Source organism: Cebus imitator, unplaced genomic scaffold (genome assembly GCF_001604975.1).
Source record: "Cebus imitator isolate Cc_AM_T3 unplaced genomic scaffold, Cebus_imitator-1.0 Scaffold77, whole genome shotgun sequence".
In the NCBI taxonomy this organism is placed as follows: Eukaryota; Metazoa; Chordata; class Mammalia; order Primates; family Cebidae; genus Cebus; species Cebus imitator.
This window is the reverse complement of record NW_016107392.1, coordinates 6,643,031-6,657,166: the sequence shown is the minus strand read 5'-3', so window position 1 is coordinate 6,657,166 and position 14,136 is coordinate 6,643,031. Positions and strand designations below refer to the sequence as shown.

General features: G+C 35.8%; 1 protein-coding gene across 3 annotated transcripts in view; it reads left to right on the top strand.

Moving 5' to 3' along the window:
* Positions 1 to 14,136, top strand: part of MAP4K3 (mitogen-activated protein kinase kinase kinase kinase 3) — a 189,149-nt gene that overhangs the window by 92,138 nt on the left and 82,875 nt on the right. For all 3 annotated transcript variants that reach the window (XM_017532583.2, XM_017532582.2, XM_037740015.1), the window contains 4 exons: positions 6,466 to 6,530; positions 9,945 to 10,000; positions 10,558 to 10,605; positions 13,841 to 13,883. In XM_017532583.2, the coding sequence (XP_017388072.1) occupies positions 6,466 to 6,530; positions 9,945 to 10,000; positions 10,558 to 10,605; positions 13,841 to 13,883 (212 nt within the window). The remainder of the gene's footprint in view (positions 1 to 6,465; positions 6,531 to 9,944; positions 10,001 to 10,557; positions 10,606 to 13,840; positions 13,884 to 14,136) is intronic.

Sequence of the window (14,136 nt, the reverse complement as noted above, 5' to 3'; positions counted from 1 at the left end):
GGAATCCTTTCCCCGTTGCTTGTTTTTGTCAGGTTTGTCAAAGATTGGATGCTTGTAGATACGTTGCATTGCCTCTGTTCTGTTCCATTGGTCTATATCTCTGTTTTGGTACCAGTACCACGCTGTTTTGATTACTGTAGCCCTGTGGTATAGTTTGAAGTCTGCTAGTTAGGACTGTATCTTAAAGTTGATGTTAATTTGTTGTTTGTTTAAGCCAGGGTTTCTTACCTTCGGCAGTATCAGCACTTGAGGCCAGATACTTTTTTTGTTGTGAGGAGTTGTCCTGTGCATTGTGGGATAGTTATTAATATTAGTACCCCGTCCTCTGTTAGTTGCCATTAGCACCCCCTCCCCGAGTTGCAACAACCAAAAATGTATCCAGGCTTTGCCCAATGTTCCTTGGGTAATATAATCACTCCCAGTTAAGAACCACTTGTCTAAACAAAAAAACTTTGGTGGGGTTACAGATACCTTCCTCTATTAGTATTGCTAGGATGTTTTCTACAAATCATTAGTTCTGAGGGGTGCAAATATGTGTTTTGTTAAAAAAAAATGGGTACATTGAAAAAATAATTTGGGTAAATAGTGAACTAAACAGAATCAGAAGTTTTATTTCTTCTTTTTTCTTTCTCCTCCATTTCTTCCTCTTCTCAGCTTTCCCCGTCCCCCTCTGCTCTTTCTCCCCTTCCTCTACCTCTTCCCACTTTATCTTCTTTCTTGTACCCTTCCTCCTTCCATTTTGTTACCCCTCCCTTCTCTTCTGTTCTCCCTCCTCTCTCTCTCCAACCTCCTGCTCGCTACAGAATTTCTCAGAGCCTTTAATATACCAGTGACCTTGCTAATTTCCAGGAAAAAGCTATGTGATATTTCTAAAAACTGATTTAACTATACAGTGGTTTCTCTCTGAGCATATTTCACTTAGGATTAATGTTCAGTGACCCACACTTTGGAAATACTATGGTGAACCCTGAGTGATTATTAAGTATAATTATAGAGAAATAGATCACCTTGTGTCCCCTAGGTACATCTTCCTTACCCCTCATTATTAAAAGGAAAGCAGATGATATAGGTTACCTATAAATTTGGAATGCAGTAATTTTTGCTTATTAGTAATTTTTTAATGAACCAAAAGAGTTTAAGTTTTGCTCACATTAAATAAGTTATTCTATATTAAAACACCTAGCAGTTACTAAACTTTCTATTTTTCACATTGTTGATTAAGGTTGAATTATTTTGCTGAATATAGTGGAATAGCCATTGCTTTGGTTAGCAAGACAACAGCTCACAGTACAGTACAGGAATCAGGGGACAGCAATGTAGAGGATCGATAACCCATCCTGTCCCAGGGAGGATGACTCAGTGTGCCAGCTTCTAGCAGACATTAGAGAGTTGCTGATTCTCAGTGGCCTTGGTCACTTTTTAGTTTACTTTTTAAATTATGCTATATTTGAGAAAAATATATAAATATACTTAGTTTGGTTGATCAATTTTAAGTCTGATATGTTACAAAATGTGGAAAGATGAAAAAGCGTGTTTTAGGAATTAAAAGATTTTCAGAACCATAAAATAGCCGTTAGAATTTTGGTCCCTGTATGCTCTGGTAGATATCAAAATAGTTAACTGTTTTCCCTCTACTTATTTTTCTATTTCTTATAAGATAGATAATTTACAAAATGAGAAAAAAGAATTCTAAGGATTTGTTGAGTCAGGATATTAATACTGATACATTGAACATTGATCTCAGTGGTTAATTTTATTTCAGTTCAGCCACCTAGGGACAAAGATTTTATAATTGGCCTGCATAAAACGGGCTGATGGACTCAAGACCTTTTCTGTTAGGCATATGGCTTGGTGACTGACCAAAACTAAATATAGATTTATCATTGTAAAAGAGAGATTCATGGAACAGATGAAAGTCATTTCTCTAATAGTCTATGACTACTCAAACTTTTTTGATAATACCAGACTTTAAATAGAATATTATAAAAGTAAAGTGTTTTAGACATCTTAAAAAGTAAAGTATTAATATATACAGTCCTGATTTTTTTTTTTTTTACCTGTAAGCTGGCAAGTCGTTTTTCATAGGATGAATAGAAAATTATATGTTTAAGCTAAGGGAGAAAAGAGAATAGACCAACTTCAAGTAGAAGGTAGTGTCATACTGAAATACGTAAAAAGCGAGAACTCATTTCCTGCAAGGAAAATTGTTTTCAAACTGGAAGGGGTAGGAAAAACAATATTAAGATGTAATTGAAACACAAGATGGTGAGTAGATAATTATAGAGCAGCTAGATACCTTAAATTTTTAGACATTTTTAGATTTATATAAAGTGTATCTCATATTGAAAATTTAGCAAATGTGTTGGTAGTCCATTATCAGTAAGTATCTTGACAAACAGAAGAGGTGTCACAGATTAGAAATCATCAATGACTAGTTTATAAATGAAGGGAAAAGGTGGTTTCTAGAAAATAAAGACTATTAAAGTTGGTATCACTCATCAGTCACTAGCAAAGCTGTAGGATAAATTATTAATCAGATAATTAGTGACCACTTAAAGAAGTTATGAGTAACTTGACTTTAGTAAGTAGTCATGCCAGATCAATCCTCTCTCTTGATTTTTTTCCTTAAAAAAGAAAAAAATATATGTATTTATACTTTCACCAAGTTCAGGAGCAATTTAAGATGACTTAAGTAAGTACACTGCAAGATAAATTATAACAAAAGGAGTAGAAAACAGCTTACATTTATTGTGCTGTATTCCAGGTCTTTTACTAAGCAGTTTACCTATTACTCTATTAATCCTAAGCAGACCCCAAAACAGTATTTCAACCTGTTTTTGTAAGCTGTGTGACAACCCAGTTGCCTGCATCTTAAGCACTCTAGGCTGGCATTTAGCATGAAAGATTCACTTGTGGCAGATGTGAAGGTATTTTAGAGCTGTGGTTCTCAACCGTTTTGGGCATAGAACCCCTCAGTACCCCCAGAGAGCTTTTGTTTCATATGAATTATATCTGTTGCCATTTACCATACTAGAAATGAAAGCTGAGACATTTTTAAAACTCAGGAATACAGCTGGTAGCTGTCAGGGATGACAGCATTATCACACTTCACATAGTCTCTGGGAAACTCTACTGTACTTTCATGAAAGAGAATGTAAAGATCAAATAATTTCTTTGTGTTATAAAAATGGTTTTGACCTTACTGGTCCCCTGAAAATGTCTCAGGGCCTCTCAAGGTACCCCCAGACCACACTTTGAGAACCACTGTTCTGGAGGAAGGATTCAAGTAACCTGGAGAGATCAGGCTATAGAATCCTGCATTCTAGATATATCCAAATTGGAACCTAAGTATCATTCAAAATATTGTTGACTAATGGACTTGCCAGAGTCTTTGGACCTCAGGCAGAGGCAGAGAAATGCCAAATGATAATTCTAAGTAATCTACATAGAGTGCCATTCATGTTTTAAAATATTTACAATATTATTTAAGCTCATTAGTAAACCCACTAGTGCAGATTAAAATAGTTTATAAGCCAAGTTCTTACAGTTGCTACCTCTGGAGGGTGGACTCCTGATTTAGGTTCTTTCAGATGCTAACCAGCTGTTTCTGGAGTGTGGGAGTTGGGAGCAGGAGTGGAGAGGTGTATTTCCAATTAGGATACTTAAAAATGTTAGCTCCCTGCTCCAAGGATGTGGATTAAACCTCATGCAAGTGTGTGTTATGCTTTCTTTGCTGAATCATTTTAAAGTGATATGCTGGGAGAGCTAATAAGACACCTGTCAGAAATAAAGGGGTGTGAATCAAAACTACTTTTTTTTTTTTTTAATGTAAGATTTAACAAATAAGAAAAAAGTCCTATGCTTAGTTTCAGTGAGCCAGATAGACAAATCTGAAGCTGGAGAGAGAACTGGTCTGCCTTCTATTTTAAAAAGATCCGGAGGTTTTTGTTAACTATAAACTGTAAACTAGCAGTTTAATATAGTTGCTGAGAAGTTAAAGATAGCTTTCAGCTAAGTTAATAGAAATACAGTGATCAAATAAAGGAGAAAATTATTAGAGTTTCTGGGGGATTTATGCTTCTCCCTGTGTAGCAAGGACTAGTCATAAGTAGCTTCCTTGTTTTTCATAAGACCATACATCTACCAGGTCCTACACGTCCATTCTGAAAGTTCTTTACACCAGGCCACTGGGCAGCTGGCATATATTCATGTAAGTTATGTCTATCGGTATTTGCCATATTAGAAATTAAAACAAATTTTTATATTAGCTGTATCCTTCAATTTCATTTATATGTGGACCCTCTGTGAATTGTAGATCCTGGGTGGCTTCAGATTTATTTTGGGCCTTACTCTCTTTAGCTTTACCTTCTAGAACCATGATACCTTGCTACTTCATACTCTTAAATTGATTGACCTTTGCACTCTGATAGCTTGTGCTCTCTTTTTGTATGCTGCATTGTCCATTGCAGCCAAGTCAGCTCACCTCTTTCGTCTAGTTAATCCCACTACCACCAACAATATGTGACCTATGACTCATAAAAGCATCTCTACTTTTTTTTTTTTTTTTTTTTTTAAGAGTCAGGATCTCGCTCAGTCACCCAGGCTGGAGTGCAGTGGCACTATCATAGCTCACTATAACCTTGAACTCCTGGGCTCAAGTAATACTACCCCCACCCCGGCCTTGGCCTACTGAGTAGGAAGTAACACAGGTATGCACCACTTCTCCTGGCTACGTTTTTCTATTTTTTAAGAGATGAGAGTCACTAAGTTGCCCAGACTGATCTGAAACTGTTGGCCTCAAGCAATCCTTTTGCCTCAGCCACCCAAGTCACTGGGATTACAGGTGTGAACCACTGGGCCTGGCTTGGCATCTCCACTTTTTAATGTGTTGTTCATGTAACACTAAGAATAGTACTTGATTTTGGATACCACATTTTAAGAGAGACAAGGACCATCTAGAGATTATCTACAGAAAGGGATAAACAAAGGATTGTTTCACAGTGTGACCGCAGCCTAATCTAGGTTTATTTCCTGCTATTGTCTCTTCAGGACTCTTTCTTCAACTCACATAAAATCACCCACAGTCTCCCACATGTGTATTCCTTTCAAGTCTCCGTTCTTTTGCACAGGTTGCTTTCCTGTCTCTGGTAAATTTCTACTTTAATTTCAAGACCCAATTCAAATGTTTTCTCCTCCCTAAAATTTTCCATTCATTTTCCTAGGTACTTTCATCTCTGGGTTCTCAGAGTACTTTATATATGCCTAGACTATGTATTAATCAAATTATGATCTAACCCAAGTCAGCAAACTTTTTCTATAAAGGGATATATAGTAAATAGTTTAGGCTTTGTGGGCTACATGGTCTCTGTAATGACTACTCAGCTCTCCTGTTCTAGCACAAAAGCAGCTGTAGACAGTATAGAAATAAATGAGTATGACTGTGTTCATATAAAACTTTATCGGCTCTAAAATTTGAATTTCATATATGTCATGTGTCAAATATTATTGTTTGTATTATTTTCCCAATCGTTTTATTAATTTTAGTTACAAGTGACAGAACCATTCCCAACCATTTTAGAATAGGAAAACGATTCATAGTTGCAGAGGTGTGCAAAATCAGGCAGCAGGCTAGATTTGGCCCACTGGCCATATTTTCCTGACCTCAGTCTAATTTAATATGTTTATTCTTTTAGTCATTCATGTATTTATTCATTTATGGAACAAATATTTATTTGCTGGCTATTCTTCTAGACATTGAGAAGGCAGTGGTGAGAGAGACCGACATATATTAAGGTAGAATCTTCTGCATTAGACGGAGCTCGCTGAGTTAAGAGATTTTCGGTCCCATCTCTGTACCAGGAATAGTACATTTCCTGGTACATTTTAAGAGGTTAAGTAATGAATGACTGAACAAAGGAATAAGCTATGTAAATCACTGCTGATTATTTCTCCTATGACTATATGATTACAACAGCATATAATTTGAGTGTCAGAGAAGTGCTATCTAAAGAGAAGTGAGTGATAAATTTTAAGAGTATTTTGGGAAAATCATCGTTGAATCTAGATATGAAACTAACATTTACATTTTGCCTGTTTTGTTAATGAGAGTGCTATCAGTAGTATGCTTTGAGATTTATTGCTATTTGTCTGTGAAGAATCTGGGTAGATGTATAAACTGTTGGGGAGGGGAAGTTTTTAACTAAAGGAAAATATTTTCATTATTTGGATGTGCCTGATGACCGCTTCATATCCAACAAATGGTGTATTATAAGTTTAAAACCTTAGGTTGGATTATAGTAACACATATTAAGTAACTCATTTACTCACAAAGATTAAATATTTTAAAGATAACAGATTACATTTGTTGTTTTTCAGTGTTACAGCATACACCGTTAAAATATTTGTTACCTCACACAGACAGTTTTAATCATGAAAATATGATACATGCTTGTTTTCTCTTTATAGGCGAGATAAGCTTTGGATTTGCATGGAGTTTTGTGGAGGTGGTTCTTTACAGGATATTTATCATGGTAAGACCAAAGTTATATTTTTATAGGTATTAGGTCGAATTTCTTAAAATATAGCAATTTACTATATTAAAATATCAACATCATCTTAAGAAAAGCAAGCTATGTTTTATCATTATATTGTTTGGATATATAAAGGTATTTTAGATATATATGGAAGAAAGGAGTCTTTGCTTTATAAGTTGGAAAATTAAATAAATTAAATTGAATTATTTGCTAATTCTGAAGAGGCATATTGTAGTTAGTTCAAAAATTTAAGCTCAGATCTGTAAAAATGCAAGGGCTTTGCTGGCTAAAGCTAACCTGGTACAATATCCAGTGTATGCATGAGTAGTGATAATACAAAGATAATTGATTTTGCTCTCATGTATTCAATAAATATCAATTGAATGTTTATTCTCTTAGATATTGCCAGATTCTGAGGAATTCAAAAGATTATTACAACATTTTTCACTGGGATTTGTAAAGTTAAACAGCCTTTGTCTTTTCTGTTTCTGTTAGTGGATTATTGTCACAAACTGCTGAGTAGCCTTTTGATTAGTGTAAAATAAAATAATGTCTATTTAATGTGTACTTTCTGAGAAAATATTTTGGGCCTTTTTTCTCATTTTTTCATAGAATTTGAGCTCCTATTTTCTAGTGTGGGGTCACTTAAGTAATTTGAGGGACGAATTACACTAAAGCAGAGGCATAAGACTGTTTGGACCGGAATTTTACTGTTTCTATTTTACTTCATTTCACTTTATCTTCTTGGCATAGGTTTTACTTAACATAAAGATTGACATAATAGTATTTTACTGGGCTGCTAACTACAGTTGAAATAGGAAAAATGATGGATTTTCTAGAATCATTTTAGAAAGCTTAATAAGGAAAATGAGCTTTACATTGGTCTTTAAAAGATAGGTAAACTGGGTAGAAAAAGACAAAGAAGGACTGGGCACGGTGGCTCATGCCTGTAATCCCAGCACTTTGGGAGGCCAAGGCGGGTGAATCACCTGAGGTCAGAAGTTCAAGACCAGCCTGGCCAACATGGTGAAATTCCATCTCTACAAAAATATAAAAATTAGCCAGGCGTGATGGCGTGTGCCTGTATTTCCAGCTATCGGGAGGCTGAGGTGGGAGTATCACTTGAACCTGGGAGGCGGAGGAGACATTTTTCCTCCATCCCCATGACAGCCAAAATCCCTAGTTGTCTTCTCTGCTTGTCCACACCTTTAATGAGGATGTATTCCTTTGAGGATTCTAGCTTTATTTGGGTGTTTGTTTTAGCTCTTCTGCAGACCTAGGGCCTTGTCCTGTACCCATATAGAGGATAATACTAAAACCCTAGCTTCCCCTAAGAGAGAGCTAGAATATTCTTTCACAGTTTTACTTTCTGTTTTTCTTTTCAGTTTTTGCTTTTGTCTCCTGGGAAAATATCTTACTGTTTGCAAACTTAGCTAGTAATTTAAAAGTTTATTTCTAAAAAAATTTTTTGTCTTTCACTTCCAGGTGTTATTTTCAGCATTTTCAGATTATCTTACTTATCATATTATAGCAACAGAAATCTCAAGGAGGTGTATCTTACTGAATGTGTGTGGGCTTGGAAGCCACAGAAATAAGTTATTTACAGTTTATCCGTAGACATTTATTTAAACCCAACTGTGTCCTTAAAATAATCTAAGTGGAATAGATTTCTCTCTTTCATAATTGTAAAATACCACAAGTACTCAAAACCAAACTTGTTTACAAATCTGTTAAGTTTATGTAAATGTGAGTTTACTATCTAGCCAAGGTTTCCATCTTTGGAATTTAATTCAATTTCTAGAATAGTCTGTTTTACTTTCTTTATTCTAAAGTGATTTAATAGTGAAAAAGAAAACTACTTTATAGTGTACAGATGCTCTGTTTGTGCTGCCATAACAAAATGCCTGAGACTGAATAATTTATAAACAACAAATTTATTTCTCACAGTTCTGGAGGCTGGGAAGTACAAGATCAAGGTGCCAACAGGTTTGGTGTCTGGCAAAGACCTATTTCTCATAGAGTGCAGACAGTGTCCTCACACGGCAGAAGAGATGGAAGGGTAAAAAAGAGTGGACACTGCTTAAAGCCTCTTTTGTTAAGAGTCTTAATCTCATTGACAAGAGAGGAGTACTCACTACCTAGTCTTCTCAAAGCCCCCGCTTTGAGATTAAGTTTCAACATGAGTTCCAGAGGGAATTAGCAGATGCACACAGAGGAAATATTATTCATAAGATTAAGACCTATGTATTGATGTGGAAAAATGTTCGTCATAAGTGAAAAGAGTAGGTTTCAGAATTGTTTGCTATAATATGATTCTACTTATGTGTTTCTGGAATACATATAGTATATAAAATGTCTGTATAAGATCATCTGGCAGGTTACAGACCAAATTATTGGTATTGCTTACTATTGAGTAATATTTTGGATAAAGAAGAGACCTTTACTTTCCAAACTTTTCTATAGATTGAATTTTTTTAGATTGAACATATATTAATTTTATAGCAATGTAGCTAATATTTTTATAATAAGTATTCAATCAAAACTAGTCATAGTACATGTTCCACATCAATTAAAAAGCTTTAATAAAAACTAGGTAGTCCAGACGTGGTGGCTCATGCCTGTAATCCCAGCACTTTGGGAGGCCACTGCACTCAACCCTGGCAAAAGAGCAAGACTCTGTCTAAAAAATAATTAATTAATTAATTAAAAAAATAAAGATATTAAAAAATAAAAGCTAGCTAAACCCCCTGGACATCTTTTCTTTTAATGTTTAAGAGATGATGTTGATGAATGAGATATAAAAATGAGAACATAATTTTAGTGGCTACTTTAGACATTCTTTCATTCCATAAATATTTATCAGGCTGCTTTTCTGTGTCAGGCACTGTTCTGTACACTGGAGATACAACAATGAGCAAATCAGACTTTTAAAAAGCAGAAACTTGGCTGGGCACAGTGGCTGACGCCTGTGATCCCAACACTTTAGGAGGCTGAGGCGGGAAGATTGCTTGAGCCCAGAAATTCAAGACCAGCCTGGGCAAGATAGTGAGACCCCATCTCTATAAATATAAAATAAAAAATTAGCCAGGTATGGTGGTGCATGCCTATGCCCCCAGCGACTCAGAAGGCTGAGGCAGGAGGATCACTTGAGCCCAGGAGGTCAAGGCTGCAGGGATCTGTGATCATACCACTACACTCCAGCCTGGTTGAAATAATGAGACCCTGTTTCAAAAAAATAGCGAAAAACTGGAGCCAGGCACAGTAGCAGAGTAATTCGTGCCTGTAGTCCTAGCTTACATTTCAGTAGAATTGTTTAGGTTATTAAGTCTGTTGCTTAAACTTGCAAAACTTTATTATATATTGAAAAACGCATTGACTAATTTTATGAGAGTTAATTTTCTTCTTTTACAGTAACTGGACCTTTGTCAGAGCTGCAGATTGCATATGTTAGCAGAGAAACACTGCAGGTAAATCAAGTGCTAATTTAAAAATAACATTTTTCGTTAAACTAAATGTTTACTTATTGTGCATTACCTGTTCAGCAATATAGGAATTAAATATTTTGGTTTGGTAAACTCTTAAAATTAGTTTTAATGCTTTTGAAAATTGTGCAATGAACTCAAATTATGCTTACAAATAAACACTTTAAAGCCTAAATGTGATGATATAACCTAAAATTTAAGCACTGTGGATCTGTTATTGTATGTTTTCCTCTTAATACCAAAGAAAGCCTTCAAAGTTAAGCACTGTCTTGGGAATCCAAACACTCTGATACTAATTAGGTATATACTTTTTTAAAGTTATTTCAAACTCTCTGTAGAATTTACTGAAAATTTTCTTAGAAACATTACTTGTTTTCTTGATTTTTTAAAGGGATATCTCATTAAAATATGTTAGAGATACTGCTAGATCCTCTGTAAAGATTACATAGAATACACAGAATACTACTCATTTGATCATATAAAATCCCAAAGTGTGCTCTGTGATAAAATCTTGTTCATTTTTCTGTTTTTTGAAACTCCAGGGATTGTATTATCTTCACAGTAAAGGAAAAATGCACAGAGACATAAAGGTATTCATTATATTTTTAACATAATAACCCTCTCTTTATTTTTAAATACTCTGATCAAATTGTTGAGCAAAGTTGTTTTATTTGATAAATTTATCTAAAATATGTTACCATAATAAAAATGAGTGATACTTTTAATTAATATTTTTATAGCAGCTTTATTGCAGTACAATTCACATACCATAAAATTCACCCTTTTAAAATGTATCATTCATTAGATTAATGTTTTAATAACTCATTTTAGCTTCTTTGTAGTTATTAGTAAAATGTAGAGTAAGTTCATAGCTTTCATCAAGTTATAGTTTTTAGTAAGTTTTATGCTTTGACTATTTCAGTAAGCTTTGGCGGTCTTAAGTGTAAGTCTTAGTAATGCATCAAAATGGATAAACTGAGCCTCGACATTTCTTATAGTCTTTTCTTTTTTTGAGATGAAGTCTTGCTCTGTCACCCAAGCTGGAGTGCAGTGTTGCGATCTCACTGCAACCTCCACCTGCTGGGTTCAAGTGATTCTCCTGCCTCAGCCTCCTGAATAGCTGGAATTACAGGCACCTGGCACCACGCTTAGCTGATTTTTGTATTTTTAGTAGAGGTGGGATTTCATCATGTTGGCCAGGCTGGTCTTGAGCTCCTGACCTCAGGTGATCCTCCCACCCCAGCCTCCTAAAGTGCTGGGATTACAGGCATGAGCCACCGTGTCCTGCCTTTTCAGAGTCTTTTATTTATTTAGCTGGCAGAGGAGGGCAGGTGTTCTAGATGTGCTGGACTTAGCTCAGTGGCACAGCAGGTGCTATGGTAGGACTCGTAAGCGTATTTCTAAAGATACTGCCATCTCCCTAGTTTAGATTTTTTTTTTCTTTCACTTATTTTTCTTGTGCCTTCCTTGTTCATCTTTCCTCCTGTTTCTCTCTTCCCCTTTTATTTTCTCATGTTTTCTCTAACATAAAGATTCTTAACCTTTTTTGAGGATTGGGGCTCGGGCAAACCATATTGCTCTCTGGATCTCTGATGATAAACAATGAACTCTCTTCTGAGAAAATGCCCTTATGCACATGTCTTCAAATTTTCCATGAAATTTCAGTGGACTCACAGATGATCTGCTGAGATCCCTTGTTTCAAGGTATTCTTTGTAAGCCACTTAAAAGACATAAGCAAAGAGCTTTTGGAGTTCAAAGGTAGAAGAGATCATAGGAAGATGAGTAGCTCAAAAAAGGTTCCGTGTCATTGGCATGTAGATGATCTGGGAGGATTGATAGATTCTTGTCAAAAATGGAAGTTGGAGTACATTTCAAGCAGAGAAAACAGTGTGAGCAGATACAGAGGTTAGAAAGTGTGAGGCCATTTTAGAGAACATAAAAACTGTACCATATTATTGAAGAGAAGAAACGTATGAGACTAATGAGAGATGGGGCTGGTTGGGTAGTTTGGTGTTCCATTATCCAAGGACTTATGTGCTAGACTTCAGAGTCTGGGCCTAATTGGACAGATTTGGGCCATCACCACCATTTCTACTCCTGTCTAAGCCACCAGAATATTATATCACGTGGTCTTCTGTAATAGCCTTTTAAGAGGTCTCACTTCTCCCATTCTTAGTGGTTCTGTAGTCACTTTTCCGCTTGATGACCAAAGGGACTTTTTTCAATCAGATATTATCACTTTCCTGCTTATAAACCACCATTGGTTTCCCATCATACTCAGTATAAAGTCCAGATGCCTTTACTATGACCTACAAGGTTATACGTGATCTGACCCATGTATTTCTCTGTGACCTCATCTTACATTCCACTTCTCTGTTTTACTCATTCTTTTCCAGCCACACTAAACTTGCTGATCTTGGAATATGTTGAGCTTATTCTGGCCCCAGGTCTTCAAATTTCCTCCTTCTTTCCTGAAATAGTCATCTCCCAGATTTTGATGTGGCTCTGTACCCTTACTTCACCCAGATCTCTGCTCATACATTACTGCCTTCAGAGAGGCCTTCCCTGCCCTGTCTTCAGAGTAATTATCGCTGTCTGACTTTGAATCCTCCGTGGGTTCATTCATTCATAGATAGATGATAAATATATTTATTTTTAGTTTTTTTGCTCCTACTTGAATGTAAACTCCATGAGAATTGGAACTTATTCATTACTGTAACCCCAGAGCTTAAAATAGCACCTGACTACTAGTAGTCTCTCAGGGGGGAAAGGAAGGAAAGGAGGGAAGGGAAGGAGGAGAGGAAGGCCAATGATGTACAAGTGATGCGATGTAAACTCTAACTTAGGAAAATTAGTCTAAGCTAGGAAGAGGCCAAACTGAAGCCTCTGGCAGAAGTCTTAGATTGCTAGGGACTAGATTAAAATCCCTGCTCCTAGTCTCTTTCCTTTTTCTCCTCCCCCCACCATTCCATAGAGCTACAGTAGTATCAGTGGGTGGGTACAGCTCAGCTTCACTGGTGACATTTGGAGTTTGGGAACTTTTTTCTTTCTCTTCCACCCCCTATCCCCTGCACCAGTCTTTTACTGTTTGTTCCTCATGTTGGTTGAGAGTAGGAGCGTTCCCAGTATTTTTTCCACCCTGCACCTTAAACTAAAGAGAGCCCCCACTACCTTTGGGATATAGTATTTCTACCTCTTCCAGAAGCTTTGAACTTATTGAAGATGAAGTCATCATTATCTTCTTTGAGCTTAGGTCAAGAAGCAAAAGTGGCTAAAATGTAACCAGATCATGAAGATGGGTGATATTTTAATTGTGTGGGCCTGTGACTAGTTAACATACTGGATGGGCCTAAGTGCTTGGCAAGGCATATTAGGGTAGTCTCACTTACCAACACTGGTTCAGTTGCTGGTGAGTTCCTAGAAAGGGAGATTCTTAAAAAGAAAAAAAAGGAAATAATAATCAAGTTTAAAGTATAATATAAATAGTTGAAAATGCATTGTAAGATTACATTTTAATGTAGTAATAGTGTTTGATCAAAGAAGAAACACTTTGATGAAAACTAATATATCACTTCTACATTAACATTCATACTATGTTAGTAGCAGCTTTTTTGCAAGGCAGAACATTTTATGATAGTCAAGTTGCCTAAAATGTAGACAGTAGATTTTCCTGTGACTATAATGATATAACATTTTGATTAAGCACACTTTAAGTATTTTTAGGCCTAAGGCTGTGATTATTTTAAATATGTTCATTTATTATGTATGTGCTGTCTGATAAAATATCTATTTCCTACTTTAACTAAAATATTGTTACTTTGAAGGGAGCTAACATTCTATTAACGGATAATGGTCATGTGAAATTGGGTAAGTAAGTTGGAATTTGTCACATGCACAAATCTGTTCTAAAATACAGTAAAGTTTATGTTTTCCTTTGTAAGACCAGGTTTCCCTCTCCTTAGACGGCATCTATGTATTTTTAGGTGGAAATCTCATTGCCGTGCATATGTCATCTCTTTGTATCCGCTTCTTTTAAGCAGGAATAAATGTCTGTCCTTCACATAAGACAGATTTGTTGTAAAGATACTATGAAAGAATATCCTTTCTGAATTCTTTCATC